At 46.5% G+C, this 23,996-nt stretch overlaps 1 protein-coding gene across 1 annotated transcript in view; it reads right to left on the bottom strand.

The window, feature by feature from the left end:
- Nucleotides 1–15,449, bottom strand: part of LOC143280641 (growth arrest and DNA damage-inducible protein GADD45 alpha-like) — a 29,385-nt gene extending 13,936 nt beyond the window's left edge. The window contains exon 1 of the mRNA XM_076585367.1: nt 15,328–15,449. Within this exon, the coding sequence (XP_076441482.1) occupies nt 15,328–15,380 (53 nt within the window). The 5' untranslated portion in view covers nt 15,381–15,449. The remainder of the gene's footprint in view (nt 1–15,327) is intronic.
- Between the last annotated feature and the right edge of the window lie 8,547 nt (nt 15,450–23,996).

Genomic DNA, 23,996 nt, shown 5'->3' with positions numbered 1-23,996 from the left:
ACTCACACACGCACACACAAAGAGCGAACATTCCCGACAAAGACCTGTGGTATGGTTAGCTCATGTCAGTATTTAACTGTACCTAAGTGATGCCATTTCCACCCTATCTCTCTCTCCGTGTTGTTGAATATTTGTGTTAGCATGTTTTGGGGGGGTGGGGAGGGGGCATGGGGGGAGGTGAGGTGGCGGGGGGTGGGGGTGGGGCTGTCTTGTCGATTTCTTGTGTCATTTTGATTTTATTTATCATCGCCCCCCCCCCCCCCACCCCCCACACACACACGAGCGCTTCACCCTCGATAGCCTCCAGTACTTGTCAGCTAATGTCAATATGCCGTCGTTACAGAGGTGATATCATCCTTTTGCCCTTTACTCTCCACAGTCTTTCTCCCCCGCATCCACAACGCACCAACCACCTCGCGCGCACACATACATACACACACACACACACACACACACACACAAACGCGAGCGCGCCACTCAGGTGCGCGCGCGAACACACACACATTACACACACATGCACTCACTACAAATACACAATCTTACACACCTACTAAACTCAAGCGCACAATCGCCGCTACAATAAAACTGCGCACTTCAGAATACCGAGCTAGGAAAAAAAAAAGAAAAGCATATTGTATTTAATTATCATTGTGTATGAAAACACTGCCAAGTTCAGCACAAAACGTGTTCGTCCTTCAGCGCAATAGCAAGGCAAATTTAGGAGAAGAAGAAGGAGGGGGGGGGGAGAGGGGGGGGGCAGGAGGAGGAGGAGGAGGAGGAGGAAGGTAGAGAGAGTAAGAAGCGATCTTCATGCCGCGTGCACGCAAAAAGATGGTGTGCTTTGACAAGGGTGTGGTGAAAGAGAGTGACGCGACCTGGCGTCATCACCTGTCTCTCCAATACTCACGTTGTTTGTTTGTTTGTTTGTTTTGTTTGTTCGGTTGTGTTTGTTGTTGTTGTTTCTACGTCGGTTGTATGTTTGATGGCTCTCGGTTCGAGCGTGAAAAATTTTTTTTATAATAATAAAAATCATACTTGCAGATGACTGATTTTGGGGCGAAGCGGATTATCAATTTTCGCCACGCGTGTATACACACATTATTATTGTTATAACGTACCGCTGCAAGTGGACACTTCCCTCCACCTCCGCCCTTCCCCCCTCCCGCCTCATCCCACTTCACCACCCCCACTCTAACCCCCACGCCCTCCACCCACCCACCCCGCACGTGCTCTCACGGGAATGCATATAGTGATGTGCACACACACACACTCACACACACGTGCGCACGCACACACACACACATATCTTACAAACACGCACACGCGAGCACACACAAACATGCTCCTGTCCTACTGCGCGCACACACCCGCAAACGCATGCACACAAAACACAGACACACTCTCTCTCTAAACACACATGCGCGCACACACACACACACACACAAACGTGCTAGCATGCTTGTTTGCTTACACAATTCAGTACATACACACACGCATGCGCGGAAGTAGTTTCCATCGGTAGGAACCTGCCGAACTTCATTTACTTTATTTTGAAATTCTCCCGACCTGTCACCAAAACCTATGTATGTTTGTTTTTTTTAAAAAGATTACATCTATGCATACGGAACTTTTAAACACAGCTGGGCCTTGAATTTGAGGGGAGGGGGGGCGTGGGGGGTGGGGGTGGGGGCGGAGAAGAGAAGAAGACGACGACGAAGAAGAAGAATTTGCGAAAGGACAACAAAAACAAAATATGAAATATGAGACAGTTCATGTTATTCTGTGACGCACTTTTTCAAGAGATGACCTTCAACACCAAAACACTGCCCCAGTGTCCCCATCTCAACCATGTTAATTTTCTCTCTCAGTTTGACATTGATTAGTGTGTGTGTGTGTGTGTGTGTGTGTGTGTGTGTGTGTGTTTTCTGTGGGCGTGAAAATGTATTGATGTGCGTAGGCGCGCGCGCGCGCGTCCGCGTGTGTACGTACGTGTGCCTGTGCGTTCGTCCTTGTTCGTACGTGTATGAGTGTGATCCTCTGCACGTCTGTGTGCGTGGGTGTGTGCGTGTGCTGTGTGTTTGTTTCTGCGTTTGCGCGCGCGCACGTGTGGGTCTGTCTAATCTGTCTGCGCGTGAACACATGCCTACCAAATGATGGTATGAGTGATGGCCTAAGAAGCGAGAGAATCTGAGCGGGCTGGTTCGAATCACGGCTCAGCCGCCGATATTTTCTCCCCCTCCACAAGACTTCGAGTGGTGGTCTGGACGCTAGTTATTCGGATGAGACGATAAACCGAGGTCCCATGTGCAGCATGCACTTAGCGCACATAAAAAGAACCCACAGCAACAAAAGGGTTATTCCTGGCAAAATTCTGTAGAAAAAATCCATTTCGATCGGAAAAACAAATAAAACTGCACGCAGGAAAAAAAAAATTAAAATAAAACAAGGGTGGTGCTGTAGTGTAGCGATGCGCTCTCCCTTGGCAGAGCAGCCGGAATTTCACACAGAGAAATCTGTTGTGATAAAAAGAAATACAATACAAATCATTCAGATGCGTGATCATGCACGAAGAATTAAAACCTAAAACAAAACACAAAAAAACAACAACCAAAAACAATAAGAATAACATGGGGTTATAATAATAATAACAACAGAATAACAACAACAACAATAACTATTATTATTCTCTTTCTTCTTCTTCTTTAATTACGGACTGCATGCATGAATTCCCCTCCTCTTGCAACCAAGCAGCGTCATGTGACGTGACGTTATCACAGTGTGACGATGTGTCCTGCCTGCTCGCTGCGAGGAAGATGGCTTGAAGTTATGTACCTTGTGTGTGGAGAGAGTTATCACTCTTTACTATTTGTTAATGATTTGATCTCCTGACCTCATTTTCTACAATTTTTAATTTGATGTCTGAACGGATTAAACGCTGAAAACTTGGGAGAGTTCCGCGGCCATCTTAGATCTTGCGCGTGCGCACTGGAACATTCAGCCGAAAAGGCAAGCAATGCCTTGTTGAAAAAAAACAACTTCGAGAGTATACATCATGTGAAGCGTCTATAGATGCAAGTCATGTGAGCACGGAACTCTCTATTCTCCCTCCGACTATTCTCCCTACTTTCCCAAGTTTAAGCGTCAAGTCATTCCGATGAGCCGATAAACCGACTGAGGTCCCGTGTGCAACAGCACGCACTTGGCGCATTAAAGCGAAACAAAACAAACAAATGAACAACCAACAAAAACATTTTTTTTAAATGTATTAAAAAAAAAAAGAGAGAGAGAGAGAAAGACAACCACTACCAACAACGACAAAAAACACATGGCAATAAATGCATTCGTCCTCTTACAAAATTATGTAGGTACAACATACATAAGCATGCACTTAAATTAAAACCTGTTTTGAGCGTTGGGCATGCTGACATGTAGATGCCTAGCAGATGCGGAGTAGCGTATAACTGAAAAGAAAAAAAAAAAGTATAACGACATAAAATCAGAATTTCTTCACTATTGTGGAATGGCTTACGCGTATGAAAGGTGACTTGTGGCGTCCGGATTCTCCATAACATCGTCGCTTAAGATTATCGATTTTTTTGATTTTTTTTTTTTAAACGAAAAGGGGCGAAATCCTCGACCTACCAGGAATCTGCCATGCGTAGAGTCAAGTTCTTTGTGGCTGTGGCTGTAGTGTGTGGTCATTCAAGATGTCGGTTCTGCACAAAACCCGGCCGATACGAGTGGACGGAAACCCACAATTCAATGTTGGCCTGCGCAGGGGAGACCGAAGGACCATAAGGGTAGGCTGGTCCACGCTGACCACTGGGCCCTCCGGGCACTTAGCCCGCGTGAGCAGCTCCTCGCGATAAACGTTTTCCCTTGGGTTATCAATACAAAGCTCTGCCCTGTATTTACCCTTGGTTATAAAATAGATAGCCCGGTAGAAGAGACAGGGCTTTGCTAATACCCGTAGTTAACACGTGTAAAGCCATTGCAGTCTTAGGAGTGAAGAAATTAGGGATTTGTTCGAAATCAGTGTCAATTCGATGGCTCCTTGAATTGAGAGAAACTGAAACTCGCATGGATCCACCTTTTCACTCGACCAGCTCAACCGGTGTACTGTAAAGATTGCTGGACTAAAGTCAACGTAGTTCCTTTATTTTCGAAGACTTTCTCCAACTGGTTGCACCAGGAAAAGTTCGTCTGCTCATTCTTCTCAACGTTTTTGTCGACGTTTGAAATCGCTGGGATTCCTGAGGGAAAAAGCGAACGGGCAAGTCTAATTGCGAACGATTGATTTGGGTACATGTTGACAATTAAAACAGAATCAGGTCTTGAACTCGTTAGACATAACTTATTTTTGGAACATCGCACCAGACTGTTGTATTGTTGGTTTCGATCACACATGCACACAAACAGACATTTAAACACACACCCCACATCGCACACAAACACATCTTTTTGAGAGTGCTCAGTAGCTGTGCAGCATCGTTCGCAAATAGACTCACGTCAAAATATCCTATGGTCTGATTGCAAACGACACTATTTTGCAGATGCCTGTCAAAACTGACGCTCTGATGCTTTCTTAAATTCTCCCAGCACTGGCAATGCGTATTCAACATTTCCGATCAAAACAACAGTTTTAAACTGTGTCAAAGTTCAAGCCCTACAACTTGCTTCCATTGATTTTTGGATTTTGGAGTACGTGTTTAACTTTGGTGGTCGGCAGTGGTGCGCGAAGAGAAGAAAGAGCGCGGAAACAGTCAGAAAAAGCTGATGTTTGACTGTTTCTTAGAAATGGATATTCATCAAAGTATAAGAAAAAGGTCGAAGCAGACGTTAAATTAATGAAATGCAACCGTTGAGAACGCTTTGAAGTGGGGCGCTATACGAATCGTTCGCAATTAGACTCTGTTCGCAGTTACCCATACCTACCCTACTGCCTGCATGATGTTACCTGTAAACTGCCTGCCTGCCTGTCGGCCTGCGTGACAGGCTGGTGTCAGAAGACAACAGGAACAACGTGACCGGTCATAGACCTCTAAGGCTCATTCATGCAGGAGGCTGTATACATGTATACTAGGGGTAAAAAGAACACACACACACACCGTGTGTGGGGGTGGATGGGTGTGTGTGTGTGTGGGGGGGGGGGGGTGTATGCGTGGGTGTGCGTGTGGGAGGGGGGAATGTGTGTGTGTATGTGTGTGTGTGTGATGGTGTGTGTTGTGTGTGAGAATGCGGGTGATGGGATGTGTCTGTATGTGTGTCTGGCTGCGCGCGCGCGCGCGCGCATGTGTGTATGTGTGTGCGCACGCGCGTGAACATGTGTGTGTGCACGTGAATGCAAGCGTGCGTTTGCACGCGCATACGTGTATGTGTGTTAACAACCCATCCCTCTCTGTCTGTCTTCCTGTCTGTCTCTGTCTCTTTCTCTCTCCCTGCTCCTTGCATGGTGGTGTCCAATAACTTGGGCCTTTTTTTTTCTGCATCTCTCTCATTCCCTCCTTCTTGCCCTCCTCCCACCCCCCCACCCCCTCCCCCATCCCCCCTCCCCCACGCACACACACCCTCACTTGTCTTCTACATCGTCCTCCTTCCCCACCACACCCACCCACTTACACAGACACACGCACGTACACACACACGTTCACAAACGCACACACAAGCATACACAAACACACACACTCTCTCTCGTTAGATCTAATCCATCCAGCCGTCTCTGCTATCTTGTTTCTATTGTCCCTCCGCGTTGACAATCAGTCAGTCTGGTTCGCTTCGCCCCTGGTTTGGGGCATTGACCTTCGATTAAATGCGCTGCAGCTATACCTTCGCCGGCGCGGAGGCGTGAGCGCGCGCGCGGTGTGTGTGTGTTTGTGTGTGTGTGTGTGTGTGTGTGTGTGAGAGAGAGAGAGAGAGAGAGAGATCGAGAGAGATCGAGTGTGTGTGTGTGTGTGTGTGTGTGTGTGTGTGTGTGTGTGTGTGTGTGCACGCATTCGCGTACAAAAGAGACTCGGGGAGAGAGAGAGACAAAGGGCGGGCGAGATGGAGAGGGGGGGGGGGGGGGGGCGAGGTCTTGGGAACATGCAACATCTCTAAATGTGACGTGAATAAAATGATGTTCACGCAAAGAACAGCCACACACGATGGTTTATGCACATGAACGTGTGTTCATATGTTGTTCTGTATAAATGTGATTACACATAAATTGGTGAAACATGTAGGCGCGTGCACGGTGCATACGCACAGTGCTGGTATGTATGCGTACCGTGTGTCACGTACGTGATTAAGCGGAGGGGGAGAGAGAGAGAGGGAGAGAGAGAGGAGAGAGAGAGGGGGGAGAGAGAGAAACAGAGAACACAGAACTGAACACTGAAATGTTTAATGTCATTAGCTGTAAAGCTCTAGTGACACAGTAGGTATAAATCAGAACCAAAATGGTGCAAAACAAATAAAATGGAACAGAAAGGAAAAACATAACCAAAGAAAACTAAACTACTAAAGGATAAGCGGCACTTTGGTATTTTGTCGTTTGCTTAAAATGTCCATGTGGCAAAGTGGGAGAGAGAGAGAGAGAGGAGAGGAGAGGAGAGAGAGAGAGAGAGAGAGAGAGGGAGGGAGAGAGAGAGAGAAACGGACAGACAGACAGAGAGGGAGTCAGACAGACAGTAAGGTAAGAGCCTCGATCGATCATTACTGTGAACAAACAGAACGAGTCACGCAAAGCGATGTATAGTTCATAATATTATAACTGCCCACCCAGTTGTGACGCTACGCTGACTACTCACGGCCCCCAATGAATTATTCAAAAGGCGACGCAGGAACCGAGTCATTAACATTCATTGACACCACCACTACCACCACCACCACCTACCTCCACCACCCCAATACAAACGCTGTGCAAAGTATCGCGCTCCTAGTGACCCTTATCATAATACTGACATTCTCTTGCCGATTGTTTCAATCACAGACTACCCCATCCCGTGCGGTCCACCCTACATCTCTACCCCTCCCCCTCCCACCACCCCAACACACACCCTCCACCCCGTGAATAACTGTTTACACGCTGTCACGAGTGCCATCACCTCCCTTAACCCCCCACCCCCTCCCTCCATACACACACACCCTATCCCACCTTCGTACTCTCTTGTCCCCGGAGGAACAAGTTCGTGGAACTTATCTCTTTCTCTCCAGGGCATGACAGAGCTAGAATACTTTGCCCACAAAGAACGTTCATACCACAAGACTTTGTCTACGGAGCAAGTTAGTACCAGAAGACTGTGTATGGACCACGTTAATACTACGGCACGAGTTCATACCAGAAGACTCTGTGTACAGCATAAGTTCATATCAGAATACTCTTTCGATGGAGCAAGTTAATACCCGAAGACTTCTGTCAACAGAGCAAGTTAATACCTGAAGACTTCTGTCAACGGAGCAACTTAATACCAGAAGACTTCTAAGGAGCAACGTAATACCAGAAGACTGTTGATGAAGCAAGTTATTACCAGAAGACTTTTGTCAACAGAGCCAGTTAATACCAGAAGGCTTTGACTACGGAGCATCCAAGTTAATACCAGAAGACTTTTTTTTTGTCTACGAAGCAAGTTAATACAAGAAGACCCTGTCAAGCAATACCGGATGACTACTGATGGAGCGAGTGAATATGAGAGAAGATTCCTTGTCTGCAGAGCACATTATTTAATACGAGAAGACTTTTGTCATGTCAACAGGACAAGTTAATACTAGAATAATATCGATGGAACAGGTTAACATGAGAGGACCCTATCAATGAAGCAAGTTAATACCAGAAGACCATGTCTACGGAGCTCATTAATGCCAGAGGACTCTTCGTCTACGAAGCAAGTTACAACGAGAACAGGAGAAGCGGACAGGTCTTTCACAAACTCCCCTGCCCGTGTAGTAGTGACGGCGGAGTGGATTGAGTTGTTACTTGAAGTGTGGTGTACCGAATCAATCGTGTATATTTATAACTGTACAGTTCACCTGGAGCCAGTTGCATTGCTCGAACGGAAGAGCCTAGTATGGTCGAAACCCGCCAATAACTGTGTGTAGTATGGAACTGACCAATGGCGTAGTTCAGTCAACGTAGGCATTTAGTCACGTGTAACTGTCAAAAAGTTAGAACCAAGCAATGCAACTGGCACCAGCCCTCTGCGCAAGCAATGCGTCCGTCCTTCATTACACGGTGTAACTTGTAACACGTACGTATATATACATACACCATGCATGCACGTACACGTACACGCATACACACACACACACACCATGCACAGACACAGACACGGACTAACAGGCAACACACACACACACACACACACACCATGCACACACAAACAAACACCACGCACAGACACAGAAACGGACTAACACACACACACGTACACGTACACGCATACACACACAAACACACCATGCACAGACACAGACACGGACTAACAGGCAACACACACACACACACCATGCACACACAAACAAACACCACGCACAGACACAGAAACGGACTAACACACACACACACACACACACACACACACACACACACAAACACACAACGTAATCGGATTCTGTAATCTCTCGTTACACTACAGAAAGACTGCACTTCAAATAAAATCAAGAGTAAACTGAAGGAATTCGAGGAGGTTGGAGAATAGAAGGACAGACAGAGGGAATGGCTGACTGACTGAGGGTAAGGAAGAGTCAGACTTAACAGCGCGGGAAAGGGTAAGTTGTTGGGTGTGGAAAAGAGTTAAAAAAGAAAAAAGAAAAAAAGAGACGGACAGAGAGAGAGGGAGATAGGCAGAGACAGATAGGAACAAAGACAGACAGAGGGAGACAAGGACAAACAGGGACAGAGACAGAGGAAGAAAGACGTACAGAGACAACGAGAAAGGGACAGAGACAAAATTGGAGACACTGACTAATAAGACAGACAGGGATAGAGACAGACAGTGGAGGGAACAGAGACGAAGAGAGAGATGGACAGAGACAGACACAGAGGGAGAAAGAGACAAAGAGACAGACAGACAGAGACTGACATAGGGAGGGAGACAGACAGTGGCGGGAACAGAGACAAAGAGAGAGACATGGACAGAGGGTGACAGACAGTGGCAGGAACAGACAAAGAGAGAGACATGGACAGAGGGACACAGACACAAAGACAGGGACAGAGACAGAGGAAGACAGACAAGAGACAAAGATCGAGAAAGGGACAGACAGGAGACAGACAGTGGCAGGAACAGACACGAAGAGAGACAGAGACAGAGGGAGACAGACAGACAGAGACAAAGAGAGAGAGAAACAGAGAGAGGGAGACACACAGACAGTGGCAGGAACAGAGACGAAGAGAGACAGAGGGAGACAGACAGACAGAGACAAAGAGAGAGCGAAACAGAGACAGAGGGAGGGAGGGAGACAGACAGTGGCAGACAGAGACGAAGAGAGACAGAGACAGACAGAAGGAGACAGACAGCGGCAGGAACAGACGAAGAGAGATAGACAAAGAGAGAGAGAAACAGAGACAGACAGAGGGAGGGAGACAGTCAGTGGCAGGAACAGAGACGAAGAGAGACAGAGACAGACAGACAGACAGTGGGAGACAGACGAAAAGGGACAGACAGACAGAGACGAAGAAAGAGAGACACGGACAGACCGAGACAGAGGGAGACAGACAGAGAGACAAAGACGCAGAGAGTGTAGACAGAGGCAGACAGACAGAGACAAAGAGAGAGAGAGAAACAGAGACAGACAGAGTGAGGGAGACAGACAGTGGCAGGAACAGAGACAAACAGAGACAGACAGAGGGAGACGGACAGACAGAGACAAAGAGAGACACAGAGATACAGAGGGTCGGAGACAGACAGTGGCAGACAGAGATAAAGAGAGAGAGACAGACAGACAGTGGGAGACAGAGATAAAGAGAGAGAGACAGACAGTGGGAGACAGACGAAAAGGGACAGACAGACAGAGACGAAGAAAGAGAGACACAGACAGACCGAGACAGAGGGAGACAGGCAGAGAGACAAAGACACAGAGAGTGTAGACAGAGGCAGACAGACAGAGACAAAGAGAGAGAGACAGAGACAGACAGAGTGAGGGAGACAGACAGTGGCAGGAACAGAGACGAAGAGAGACATGGACAGAGAGAGGGAGACAGAGACGAAAAGGGACAGACGGACAGAGACGAAGAAAGAGACCCAGACAGAGGGAGACCGACAGAGAGACAAAGAGACAGAGAGAGTATAGTATGGTCGACAGAATACTCGAGACCCGGGACCCGGATAGGACTGGGATGTCTTGTAGTAAAAAAACAAACAAACAAACAAAAAAAAACGCCAAAGATCCTTGTTGTGACTATTCCATTTCACCTCGACACCCGTATCATCATAATTATATCCGATGTCCGGCTCTCAAGTGTTTCTGCAGAAACCCCGTCACGTCTTCTCACAGTTAAAAGACAAGAAGACAGACCCGCGAGTGAACAACAAAACTATTTGCGTTTGCTGGTTTCAAGGAAAAGGCTGTGTTACACACACACACACACACACACATAAACTTTATTCAAGAAAAACATAAACGAGGTGCCCACACAAGCACAATAACAATCACAACGCCATGTTAGAACAACACTAGGTCGACTGTCGAGGCTAACTTTTTCAGCCCAACCCGAAAATGGAAATCGATAAACAATTCCTTATTGCCCATATAATATATATTTATGCAAACAAGCAAGGCGAGAAACTTTAGCAAACAAACGAAAAAACAAACCAACAATAATAACAAAATACTGAAATGAACGAATCAATCAAGCTGTCAAGTCATTTCAGTAAAGAGAATGGGAGGTGAAGAGAGAATCGAATTAAATAAAGGTCATCATCTGAGTTGAAAAGAACGAAAAAATATTGAACGGCATTAGAATGTCAAGTCGAACATTCAAGAAATAAGACGACACAAAAGATTCGCACTGTCACTTCAGCACTGTAGTGGAAAGAACCTGAGAGAGAGAGAGAGAGAGAGAGAGAGAGAGAGACAGAGACAGAGACAGAGACAGAGAGACAGAGAGAGACACAGAGAGAGACAGAGACAGAGAGAGAAAGACAAAGACAGAGAGAGAGAGGGGGGGGGGGAGCAGAGGCAGGCAGACTGAGAGAGAGAGACAGACAGAGAGAGAGACAGAGACAGAGAGAGGGGGGGAGCGGCGAGGGGGGGGAGGGGGGGGGGGGGGGGGGGGGGGCAGAGGCAGACAGACTGAGTGACGGACAGAGAAGAGAGAGACAGAACTCAGAACTCAAAAACGTTGTTTTTTTTACAAAAATTGCGTTTTTTTGTTGTTGTTTTTTTGCATGGCCTATTCTTCCAGTCTGTCCTTGAGAGAGAGGGAGAGGAGAGAGAGAGAGAGAGAGAGAGAGAGAGAGAGAGAGAGAGAAAGGGGGGGGGGGAGGGAGAGAGTAACTAAGCCACCTCAGTGGAATGTACAATGTTTGAAAGAATAGCGAAGCTATCTCACTTGTTTAAAAAAAAAAAATGCTTGAAAGAATCGAGAGTCACACTCAAGTGTCATATTCTTGTTGTAAAGAGACAGAGACAGACCAGCATTCATATTCCTCCAATCGGTGCACAAAGGAAAAAAGAAAGACAAAAAGGAAAGTTGCATTCAATGTCCACTTCTCGGAGTTAAAAGAACGGAAGAGATAGATTCGCACAGACTGTCAACCAAAACAAATCGAAAATTTATGTCTTTCTCAATGCCATCATTGTTGCAACATGTCCAGCCAGATTCGGTGCTCCATTACAAGGCTGTTAATATCCTATTACTTTACAACTTAGTGGTGGAAGAGTGTATATATCTGGAGAGAGAGAGAGAGACAGAGAGAGAGAGAGAGACAGAGACAGAGGGAGAGGGAGAGGGAAAGGCATAAAGATTTCTCAATGAGTGCACGATTTTGAAATGCTGAAATATCGATTTTGAAATGCTGAAACCATCAAGTGCACTTGGGTCTATCATGTTTACTCAACACCTTTAAACTTTTTTTTTTCTTTTCTTTTTTTTCCCCCTTTTTTTAGGGGAAGACTGTTACTTCTCTTCGTCTTCGTTCGTGGGCTGCAACTCCCACGTTCACTCGTACATTACACGAGAGGGCTTTTCACGTGTATGACCGTTTTTACTCCGCCATGTAGGCAGCCATACTCCGTTTTCCGGATGTGCATGCCGGGTATGTTCTTGTTTCCATAATCCAACCCAACGCTGACATGGACTGCAGGATCTTTAACGTGTGAAATTTGACCTGTTTGCGTATGCACACGAGGGGGGGTCAAGGCACTAGCAGGTCTGCAGATACGTTGACCTGGGATATCGTAAAAATCTCCACCCTTTACCCACCAGGCGCCGTCACCGAGATTCGATCCCAGGTCCCTCAGCTGTAAAGTCCAACGCCTTAACCAGTTGGCTATTGTCTGTTACATGTCTGAAGACGGATCGATCAGTCAGCGTTGGCTATACACGGTTGGTATAGATGGTGGGGGAGGGGGTACGGGGGTGGGGGAAGTATCCGTCGTGCCATCGACCTCTCCATCTACACTGGACCGATGTTTTAAGTCAACCAAAGGTTTGAGACTGACAGCGATGACACGCTCTGTGCGTCCTCTCTCTCTGTGTCTCTCTCTGCACACGTGCGAGTGTGTGTGTGTGTGTGTGTGTGTGTGTGTGTGTGTGTGTGTGTGTGTGTGTGTGTGTGTGCGTGAGAAAGAATGTAAACAGATATCCAGACAGGTACAGAAAGACAGACAGAAAAACTGACAGAAACTGAGACAGAGACAGACAAGCTGACAAATACCTTAAAAAATTTTTTTTAAAACCTCGCTGGGGCCGTCTTAGACGTTTTATTTTGTGATGACTTTCGATCTCGCTTTCCGATTTTTTAGGGACGAAAGCATTCATCCAAATCATAAGCAATGTGTATAGATTCTCCCCTATCTCTCTGCCCCTCAGTCCTTCCCTCTTTGTCTCCCTGCCACTAACCCCCCACCTCCTCCCCTCTCTCTCTCTCTATTGTAAGTACTGTTCCCTATTTTCACCCTCAAAATATGATGTAAGTCATATCATGCTCGCGCGACGCACGGGCTTGAATGAAACAAGAGTAACTCTTGGCATCAACATTAGTGATGAGGAAACACATGTATGTATATATATATATATATATATATATATATATATATATATATATATATATATAGTCATACGGATGAGACGATAAACCGAGGTCCCGTGTGAAGCATGCACTTAGCGCACGTAAAAGAACCCACGGTAACAAAAGGGTTGTTCCTGGCAAAATTCTGAAGAAAAATCCACTTGGATAGGAAAAACAAATAAAACTGCACGCAGGAAAAAATACAAAAAATGGGTGGCGCTGTAGTGTAGCGACGCGCTCTCCCCAGGGAGAGCAGCCCGAATTTCACACAGAAATCTGTTGTGATAAAAAGAAATACAAATACATATATATATATATATATATATATATATATATATATATATGCATGCATGCATGTGCACAAGCTCTGGCGAACTCGGAGGACGAGATCAATTCTCACTCACCTAAAAAAACAAAAAGAAAGAAAAAAAGAGAAGCGAATTCAGACACAGCGACCACTTCAAATAACGATTAGTAGGGATTACTGTCTTCTCTCACGAGCCGGGAATCACACAGTGACAAAGATCAATATGAAAACCAAGCTTCCTGAAACAAGACACTGCGCGAGTGGATGCTTAAGCGTATGCACGCACGCACGCACGCACACACACACATAAACACACGAACGCACACACAAACACGCACACACACACACACACACGCGCGCGCGCTCTATTATCCAACGAGCTACATGCATGCACGCACGAACCATGCAAGACACCACAAGCACTAATAAAACACGTGAAAGGTGGAAACGTTGCAGGCCTTGTGCCTAACCGTTGTCACATATAATAATAGCTGGGTCAGCCACGCTGGAATAAATATATCAGCTGCAGTATATTCGCCTATGTCAATCGCGTCACAATCATTCAATGATCCGCAATTTTCATTTCATTACTCATAACTGCAAACTGAATTTCTAGAATTCAAAAGTCGGTGTGATAAGGTAAGTCGATTTGATTTTCTAGATGCTGTTCGAGTGAACCGATAGCTGTTCTGTGCAACCATGGCTCCAGGTGTATATTAAAAAAAAAAAAAAAAAAAAAAAAAAGCAAGCCGCATCACAAAACGACAGCAGAGCGCGCGCGTCTCCTGTTTCAGTGTCATCTGTGTCAGAACGTGCAGAGGTTAGCTTGACCTTTAATCACCTCGCGCTCTCGTTTTTGCAACACACAAGCTGAACTGTCTTGATTGTATCGATTAATGGGGAGGGGCGGGGGGCGGGGGGGTAAATGCAGCAGTTAAAGACACCCATGCATGCATCAGCTGTTCTCAAAGCAAACGTTTAACTGCCGACACGCACGCACACACATGCATACCCGTGTCGCGGTCCGAGTAACTGACGGATTCCATTGATATATTGAGCGACAAGTGACCCACATAGGTCCACTCTACACCCCCCCGCCCCCCTCGGCTCCGCCCCCCCCCCTCCCGACCCCTCTCCGCCCGTCACGCCCCACCCCCTCCACCCACTCTCCACTGACCGGGAGAGAGTGCTCACCTTGTGCATTCATCGATCTGAACCCAGTACCATGAAAGTAGTATGAAAGTGTGCATGCACTGCTAAAACCCAAAAATGTAAGGAGAAAATAATTCAGCGCAATCAAAGACACACACACACACACACACACGAGTTATTTCCAATCAATACTAAAGCATGTCGCTTGTTTACGAGGCAGGTTCATGCGGTCGGAGCGTGATGAAGCGAGCGAATGGATTTGTGCAAACAAAGCGAAAGTTCCACATAGTTGGGAACACGGCACCATATGTTACACAGACACCCAACGCAGGCAAAAGCGGCCTATGGGAAGCACGCCGACGCAGCAAAACGTGCTGTTGCCTGCAGCAATTGGCTCTGCCGCATTCCATTTTCAACTCTGAACCCGTGACCGACCCCGAGATGGCGGCCCTCATGGGCCACTCGGTGTACACGCATGCTCGCCACGACTTGTCCGATCACAGAAAAACTGTACTGCCCTAGCGCAGAACAAAGACTTTGGCGCGGGCCGGAATCCAGTGTGTGCACACACTGAAACGGTGTGTGCATGTTAATTCCCGATGCGTGCATGCTCTGTTTTGCAAAAGAAAAGGAAAAGGGGGGTGCAAAAAATAACAGACCCACCTTCTGTGATCGGATGCAGCCCCAGTCGTAAAACTCAATTCGCTCAGAGTCATGGTGCACTTGTAGCCCGAATGACCACCTTGAAGCGAGCACTCCCTCCTCCCCGCGCCTGCAGCCCCACTGGGTGTGGATGGGCCAGGGACCGACTGCTGGATCGGACCTCGGCACACAAACACACACACACTCACACACACACACACACGCTACACTGTTGGACGCCTCGCCACCATCCAAATCAGGTCATTGGCCTACTTTCACGCCACATGGCCAAGCCCAGCGCTCTGATTGGTGGAGGTGGAGTGGAAGTCACGGCCTAGGGGTCACGGAGCATGCGCGTGGAGTACCATGTGCTTCTTTGTCGTCTGCTTTGTGCGAAAAGCTGTTGCAGACGAGAGGAAAATCGACTGGGGGTTCTTTCTTTCAAATTTCGTCGGGGGCCAGTTGCTGGCTATTTTTAAATCTTAGGTAACATCCCCATGCAGGTGTGATCTTTCTTTTTCTTTTTGTTGCAGCTTGCTACTGGTTTCCATTTTATTTGCATAAATTGCAAAGAATTAACCGTTGTGCGCGTATTGTGTTGCGAGTAATCTGCCAACTTGCTTGTACGAGTTCCAAAGTAATTTATCAGTCCAGTTGCAAATGTTCACCTGATTCAGAATAACGGTCAGCGTTCCGCTCGACCGCTTTGCTGACCACGCTGAGTCCTGTGAGTTAAGCGAACAGGGCAGGGTGTAGCCTACTGGCTGAACGATGAACTTGGAATATAGGCCTGTAACTGGCTGAACTTTGGACGTGGAATTTAGGCCTGTTATGCAGAAACTAAGACCGAGAATGGGGTGTAATTTGTTCCGACCCAGCCCTAGTTGAGTAATATAGTTGGCTAGCGTCTTTGTGTGCATGCACAGCCGGTGTCAAAAAACAAAAAAACAAAAAAAGAAGAAGAAGAAACATATCAAAGGACTTTAGTTGTTGTTTTTTTATCCCCCCATGCTGCTTGCACAGGTTTACTGGTCGTGCTCGTCCTCAATTTCTTCTAGTCAGTGATTCCAAAAAGAACAGTATGGTGTTATTCAATAACACTGAGTCAATGTATGCATATATATGTTAGGCTTTGCCGGCAGCAGCCACACACCAGCCAAATAACTTGATGAAACTTAAGTCAGTACCTGTTCTGTGTATGATGTGCGAGAGGGGTCAGTGTCCGAAAAAGTCCAGTTAAAAACAAACTGTTATTAAAACTATATTTTCAGATTTATTACCAGACGAACCGAGCTTTTTAGACAATGGGTAAACAATAAGTCAATATACAGAAGTTAGTATATAGATAAGAAAAATATGTATCAGTCACTAATCAGTGATGTGTTCCGCTCTCTGCCGCATGTGATGTGAACAGCAACATGATAAACAAACTGCTCAGTGCTCTGACTCGAATTCTGCATGCACACACTGTGTGTTAAAAGACAAACAGAGAAAATGCGGTAACTTAGACGGAGCCGGTGATAAGCCAAACCATCTAATGACTGACTGAAACTGACATATCGACAATTCATGCACAGAATACTTGATGACATTTTGTGAATGCCACATAAAATGGACACAACGTACATCATGCACGCAATCAAATAATAATTGTCATCATTACTTGCTAACTCCTGCACAGAGGTTTCTACATCATCAACAATAGACTCGAAATTGGTGACCAAACCAAGGCACAAAAAAACTGGAACACATTGCGGCTCAACATTTCCACTAGCGATAGTCAGTGTTAGGACTTGCATCATACAAATGTTCCGAAAACAATGCTGAGATATTGGAGGAAAAAACAACAAACTTTCCAGGTATATTTCATCATAAGTGCTCATTGTGAATAGAATTGGATAAATCACAAAAGTGTATCATTTCGCCATACAAGTATCAAGTGCTGCCTGTGATCTGATTTAAAAACTGTTAACGGCATCATTGTCTTTAAACCGGGGCAAACCAACAAAAAAACAACCGGCTGCGTAAATGTAAGTTTTAATGTCTGTAACAGATACAGGCCCACACTGCACGCAAACTCAGTCGTGATCACGACACTCTTTCTTTCAGTCTCTCTGTCTATATGTCCATCTCTCTCTCTCTCTCTCTCTCTCTCTCTCTCTCTCTCTCTGTGTGTGTCTGTCTGTCTGTCTGTCTGTCTGTCTGTCTGTCTGTCTCACACACACACACACACACACATATGATACATAGGGAGATAAAGACATACATACCTACCTACGTATCTGCATACATGCATACATACATACATACATATGCACATGCAGACATTGTCACTCGGCAGAGAGAGAGAGAGAGTGAAATTTATGCAGCAACTTAACCGATCAGAACAGACTGCCACCGCGTGGCAGAACAGCCTCTGATGTTCATAAGTGATGTCTCAGTGATCCCCAAAAACGTTAATTTGTTACGGTTTGCATGTTCATAAGGACATATGTTCATGCGCGCCTGCGTGCGGGCAAGTGTTTAGCATGTTACGGTTTGCCTGTGCAGGAGGACATACTTTCATGCTCGCGCGCGTGAGTGCGGGCAAGTTCGCTGAAGCAGATGCGCGTGCCAGCTGAACCTGTGATCCCTGTTGTAATGCACTGGGGGTATAATCTCTCGATCGTTTATCCCTCGCCATGATCGAGAGGGCGTTCCCCGTGCACCACTTCCCACATCACGCACGCACACATTGACACACTGAGGCACAAACACATATAAAAGTGCACATTAATAAATGCATATGCGCGCGCTTGCACACGCACACACGCACAAACGCGCGCGCACGCACGAGCTTTCTTTATGTCCCCTTGTCGTTCGTACTCACATGACAACGCACATACCCAACTTGATCACGTGGCATTCAGACTGACCAACGCACATAATGATAAATATCGATAAAGCATATCCGGCAGTTTGATCCACATCTCCACGCTCCCAGTCCATGCACTCTCGATCTACCCCTGCCCCTCCCCCATGTCTACTACATAGCCCTTCTTTTCTTCCCATCCCACTACACACACACACACACACACACACACACACACACACACACTGATAACCACATACGTAGCGCGCGCGCGCACACACACACACACACACGCGTAACGCGGCACACACACACACAGACAACCACATACACGGACACACACACACACTGATAACCACATACGTAACGCACGCACACACACACACGAGCGCGCGTAACGCGGCACAATCACACACACAAACACACTGACAACCACATACATAACGCGCGCGCACACACACACACACTGATAACCACACACACGCACGACGGTAACGCGGCACACACACACTGACAACCACATACATAACGCACAATCACACACACACACACACACACACACTGATAACCACATTCGTAACTTGACGCACAATCACACACACACACACACACACACACACACTGACAACCACATATGTAACGCGGCACAATCACACAACAACAACAAAACAACCCACCTCCCACCCCCATACCACGTGGCACCCCTCCCCTCCCCACCCCTCCACCCAGCCACACACACACACAGGGTTCCAACATAACGTATGCATGCATGCAAACACACGAACGGTACACTCCTCACATGCTGGCACACGTGACAACACAACCAACAGCTGTTTCAACGCATCATGCCCTGCTGGTGCTGTTCTGTTTCAGCTGACCAGGTGCGGACAGGGTCCACGCGTGTACGGCGAGGCAGGCCATTGTTCGTTCAGGGTCCGGCAGGATAGTCCTGACATGTCTGTCCTGTCTCTATCTCTTTGTCTGTCTCTCTCCCCCACCTAAAGCTCTCCGGCCAGGCCCGTAGTAGCGGTGTGGCCGGCCACACGCTGGCTAATTTGATGTGGATTGTGTTCCTTTTCTTTGTGCGTCGTCGTACAAGGGAGGAAGGTGGCAGAATGGTTAAGACGCTCAGCTGCCAATACAGAGAGTCCGTGAGGGTGTGGGTTCGAATCCCGCTCTCGCCCTTTCTCCTAAGTTTGACTGGAAAATCAAACTGAGCGTCTAGTCTTTCGGATGAGACGATAAACCGAGGTCCCGTGTGCAGCACGCACTTGGCGCACTGAAAAAGAACCCATGGCAACGAGAGTGTTGTCCTCTGGCGAAATTACGTAAAATGAAATCCACTTTCATAGGTACACAAATATGTAAGCATGCACTCAAGGCCTGACTAAGCGCGTTGGGTTATGCTGCTGGTCAGGCATCTGCTCAACAGATGTGGTGTAGCGTGTATGGATTTGTCCGAACGCAGTGACGCCTCCTTGAGAAAGTGAAACTGAAACTGTGCGTCGTAGTGAGTTTGCCGGGTTAGAAGGCAGCTGTTGTTGGATACGTGTGTGGGAGGGGGAAGGAGCGGGTGTGGGGGAGGGGGGAGTGTCCCTGTGTGTTGTGGGTGGGTGGGTGCCGTTGTGTGTGTGCGGTGGGGTTAGGGATCATAGTGGCGGGAGTGTGGGCGTGGCCGGAAGGGACGGTGTATATCAGTGTGTGTGTGGTATGTGCTTATACATGTGTTTGTGAGTGTGTGTGTGTGTGTGTCTGTCTGTATGTGTGTTTGCAATGAGCGAACGCGTGCATGCTTATCTTTTACATGCTTGTGTGTGTGTGTGTGTGTGTGTGTGAGAGAGAGAGAGAGAGGATGCGACTGTATGTCTACAAATATGCGTGTGTGTATATCCATGCACATGTTTATAATTGTTGTGTGTACATGCGTGCGCGTGCCAGTGCGTGCGTCACTGAGTAGGCCTACTAGCATACATGCACATGCATACGTTCTATCAGCACATTACAACATTAGCTCCTCTTTCAAGCTCAGCAATGTTCCCAAGTATTTGTCAGATCTGCAGTCATGATACGGCCCGGCGTGGTCACTGAGCAACGATGTCCGAATGTCAACTCTGAATCCGGACTCGACTGAATCCTCACGTTTCGCGCGGCTGGCCGACTTTTCAACTCAGATGACGGGGGTGGAGTTAGTAGTGCGCACATGGCAACAGCACGTAGGTACATACATAATAATGGCCCGTTATTGCTGTCTCCGTCTCTCTCTGTTGTTATGCTGGTTTTATTGGGCCTCAGCTGTGGATTTAACTGGATATATGTATGTGGAAATAGCCTCCCAGTGCCGTGCACGAAAATAGCTATGGTCACATATGCTCGGTTACTTGCGTCCGTTCGTCTGCAGGTTTCCATGTTTGTGTGGGGTATGGCAACGTTTTTGTGTCTGTGCGTGGGTGCGTGCGTGTGTGTTGTGTATGTGTGTGGGTGCCGGGGGTGGGTGTGTTATTTGTTTGCTTGATTTATCTTGTTTGTTTGATGGACTGCTGTTCAGTGTTCCTGTGTTGCTGTGCAGGTGTTGCATCATGTTGTTGTTGTTTTTTATTGTCGGACACAGCCTGTCAGTTGTGTGGGCAATGAGTTGTGTTGATGTGAAGGGTGAAGCGCTCTTGTTATTGTCATTTCGCGCGCACGTGTGTGTGTGTGTGTGTGTGTGTGTGTGTGTGTGTGTGTGTCAGTGTGTGTGTGTGTGTGAGAGAGAGAGAGAGAGAGAGAGAGAGAGAGAGATTGTCAGTTATTGTTGTGCCGGCTTGTTTTCTTCACGCTTATTGTTGTTGTTGCTGTTGTTGATGTTATTCCTGTACCTTCTGTTTTGTTCTTCTTGAAGTTGAAAATCCGCGGTAAAAATTAATGCATCATCATCACCATCATCATCACCACCAGCATCTTCATTATCATCAGAACAGCCATCGTCAAAACTTCAGTCTAGCTACAGCAGCTACACTGAGAACGACGACAACAGTAATAGCACACAAGTTTCAGTTTCAGTAGCTCAAGGAGGCGAGGCGCTTAGTAAGGCCTTGAGAAAAAAAAGAAAAAAAGGTGAATAAATAATAGATAAGCTTACATAAATAAATAAATAATAATTATAATATAAAAAGGTAGTAGTAATAATAATAAAATAATAATAATGATAAATAAATAAAACAATGATGATAAATAAGCAAATAAATGTAAAACATGAAGACACACATTCACACATACACCCACACATGCACAACAGATATGCACCAACATGCAGTTTCACAGATATGAAAGCACAGTCAAATACATATAAATGTACACACACACACACACACACACACACACACACACACACACACACATTACCCTGCACCTCCTCTAGAACAACGACAATATAATCGCACTGGTCAATACTCCTTTTTTTATGTTCCCCCTATGCCTTTCAAGACATGCAGATGTTGCCTCCTCTCCTGAGCTCATGGCCAGAGAAAAATACAATATAGAATACACACATACGCAATAATCACGCGAATAGCATGTGTTTTTCGTCCTGACTGAACAAGTGCACATTTATCTATCACCTGATTGGAAAAAAAAACTGTATTGCATATCATCTACACACACACACACACACACACACACACACACACACACACACCATGAGAACACTGTACTTCCTGGAGCATCAGGTTGTGGTCGCGCTCACCCATGGCATAAATATTTGCATTTATAATGTCGTTTCATATTATATGTGCAGCACATAATACTATGGCTATGATATTAGTCGACTCTGTGGTGTTTGCTTGGCAGATGTGGCGTAGCGTATATGGATTTGTCTGAACGCAGTGACGCCTCCTTGAACTACTGAAACTGAGGTGTTTGCGCACTTGAGCACAACTGTCTTTCGTCTGCAGCCTGTTGTACGCTGGGTGTAAGCGTGTGCGTGCGAGCATGCATATGCGGGTGGCTCACATGAATCGAAAGAAAGGATCCTGGGACTAGACAGACGGCACGCGACAGACTGCCTCGGGTGGCAGGTGGTCGGCCTAAGTGCGTGCCCTGTCGAGCAGAGCACAGACGCAGCAATCCGCTCGCTCTTTTATGAAGTTGTGACGAGAAGGTATAATGGTTTTGGAAGCTTTTCTTTGACAAAGATCGGCAGCAGACTGCCAAGTTCGAGAGAAAGGGAAACGTTTGTTGTTTAGTTTTGCCGGGAACGGGGTGTCGGTGGGCGGGGAATATTGAGGGTGTGATGGGGTGAGGATGGGGCCTGGGAGGGGATTACTGAGTAGAGAGGAGGGAGAAGGTGTGTGTGTGTAGGGGGGGGGGGGGGGGGTGATCAGGCAGAAGGTGAGAAGGAGAGAGAGGTTGTGATGGGTGTGGAACAGTTAATACGATCGTGTGTGTGTGTGTGTGTGTGTGTGCCCGTGTTGCCAGGCTAATGGGTGGGTGGATGGGTGGGTGCTGTTCGAAAACGCGTGCCGTGCAAAAAAAAAAAAAACCCAAAAAACCAACAAACTTCCCCGACGAGTAAACCGGCTAAAAGCAATTGAGCTTGTTTTGTGCAAAGGTGAAGAAAAAACAAAACAACAACAACAACCAAAAAAACAAACAAACAACAACAACAAAAAAACAACAACAACAGCAACAGCTGACACACTTTATTTGGGAGTCTACTGCCACTCCGTGAGTGTCACCAAAAGCAGTTTCTTGTTCGTTTGTTTATTCACGGTTTTTCTTTTCAAGCGGTTTTTTTAATTTTTTTATAATCTTTTTATTTACTTTTTTTATAGAAAGGGTTAGGCCGGTCTACTTCTCGTTATGACCATGGCATGAAAACAAATGCACTTAAAGCAAAGACCCTTTCCATTTTCGTTCTGTTTAAAGTGAAGAGTATGCAAGGATTTGTGACTTTGAAACTTGTATGTGTCTTAAATATTGCTGCAGCGGTATCGATGAAAATGATGATGACGGCGTGTGTGTGTGTGTGTGTGTGTGTGTGTGTGTGTTGGTGTGAGTGTGTGTGTGTGAGAGAGACACAGAGAGAGAGAGAGAGGGAGAGAGAGAGTTTGTGTAGCAAGAAAAAAGGAGGTAAAAGGCAATGGCACTGGTAGTGAACCGTGGATAATAGGAGAGGGCTTCAGAGGTGAACTGGCTTAGGGCGAAATAAAAGAAAGAGACGGCGGCTGGGGCGAGGTGAGGTAGTTAGTTATAGGGAGGGAAGTGTGTCTGTGTGTTGGGAAGGGAGGGGGTTGGCGAGGAGAGGGGCCGGGGGGTTTTGGGGGTGGGGGGGTAGCACAGTGGCTGGGCAGGTGGGATGAAAGGAGAGTGTAGAGATCACCGGTGACATCGTGAGTTCGCCAGCTGTCACAAATACGTTTTATGTTTTTTTGTTGTTGTTGTTTTTTCTTTTCTTTGTGTGCACGAAGTACTGACAAGCGCTTGTGTGTTTGTTTGTGTGTGTGTGTGTGTGTGTGTGTGTGTGTGACAGAGGTAGAGAGATAGACAAATAGATACATACATATATGCATACATACATAGATAAATAGACATATAGATAGATAGGGACAAAGAGAGACAAACATAGAGAGAGGTGGGGAGAGAGAGAGAGAGGGGGGGAAGAGAGAGAGAGAGCTAGGAGTTCATTCATATCAAAAGCACATCTTTCTGACTGCCGAGATGTACATCTAACATTAGATGCCGAACTGTCGGAAATTTTCATTCAAGGTAAGCAGAGATTAACTATAAAAATGTGAAGAAACAAGAAGATATGTTGTTTCATTTGCTATGTCTGTAGACACACACACACACACACACACACACA

This window comes from Babylonia areolata, chromosome 3 (assembly GCF_041734735.1).
Source record: "Babylonia areolata isolate BAREFJ2019XMU chromosome 3, ASM4173473v1, whole genome shotgun sequence".
Lineage (NCBI taxonomy): Eukaryota > Metazoa > Mollusca > Gastropoda > Neogastropoda > Buccinidae > Babylonia > Babylonia areolata.
The sequence above is the reverse complement of the archived record's forward strand: the minus strand, read 5'-3'. Positions and strand labels throughout refer to the sequence as shown.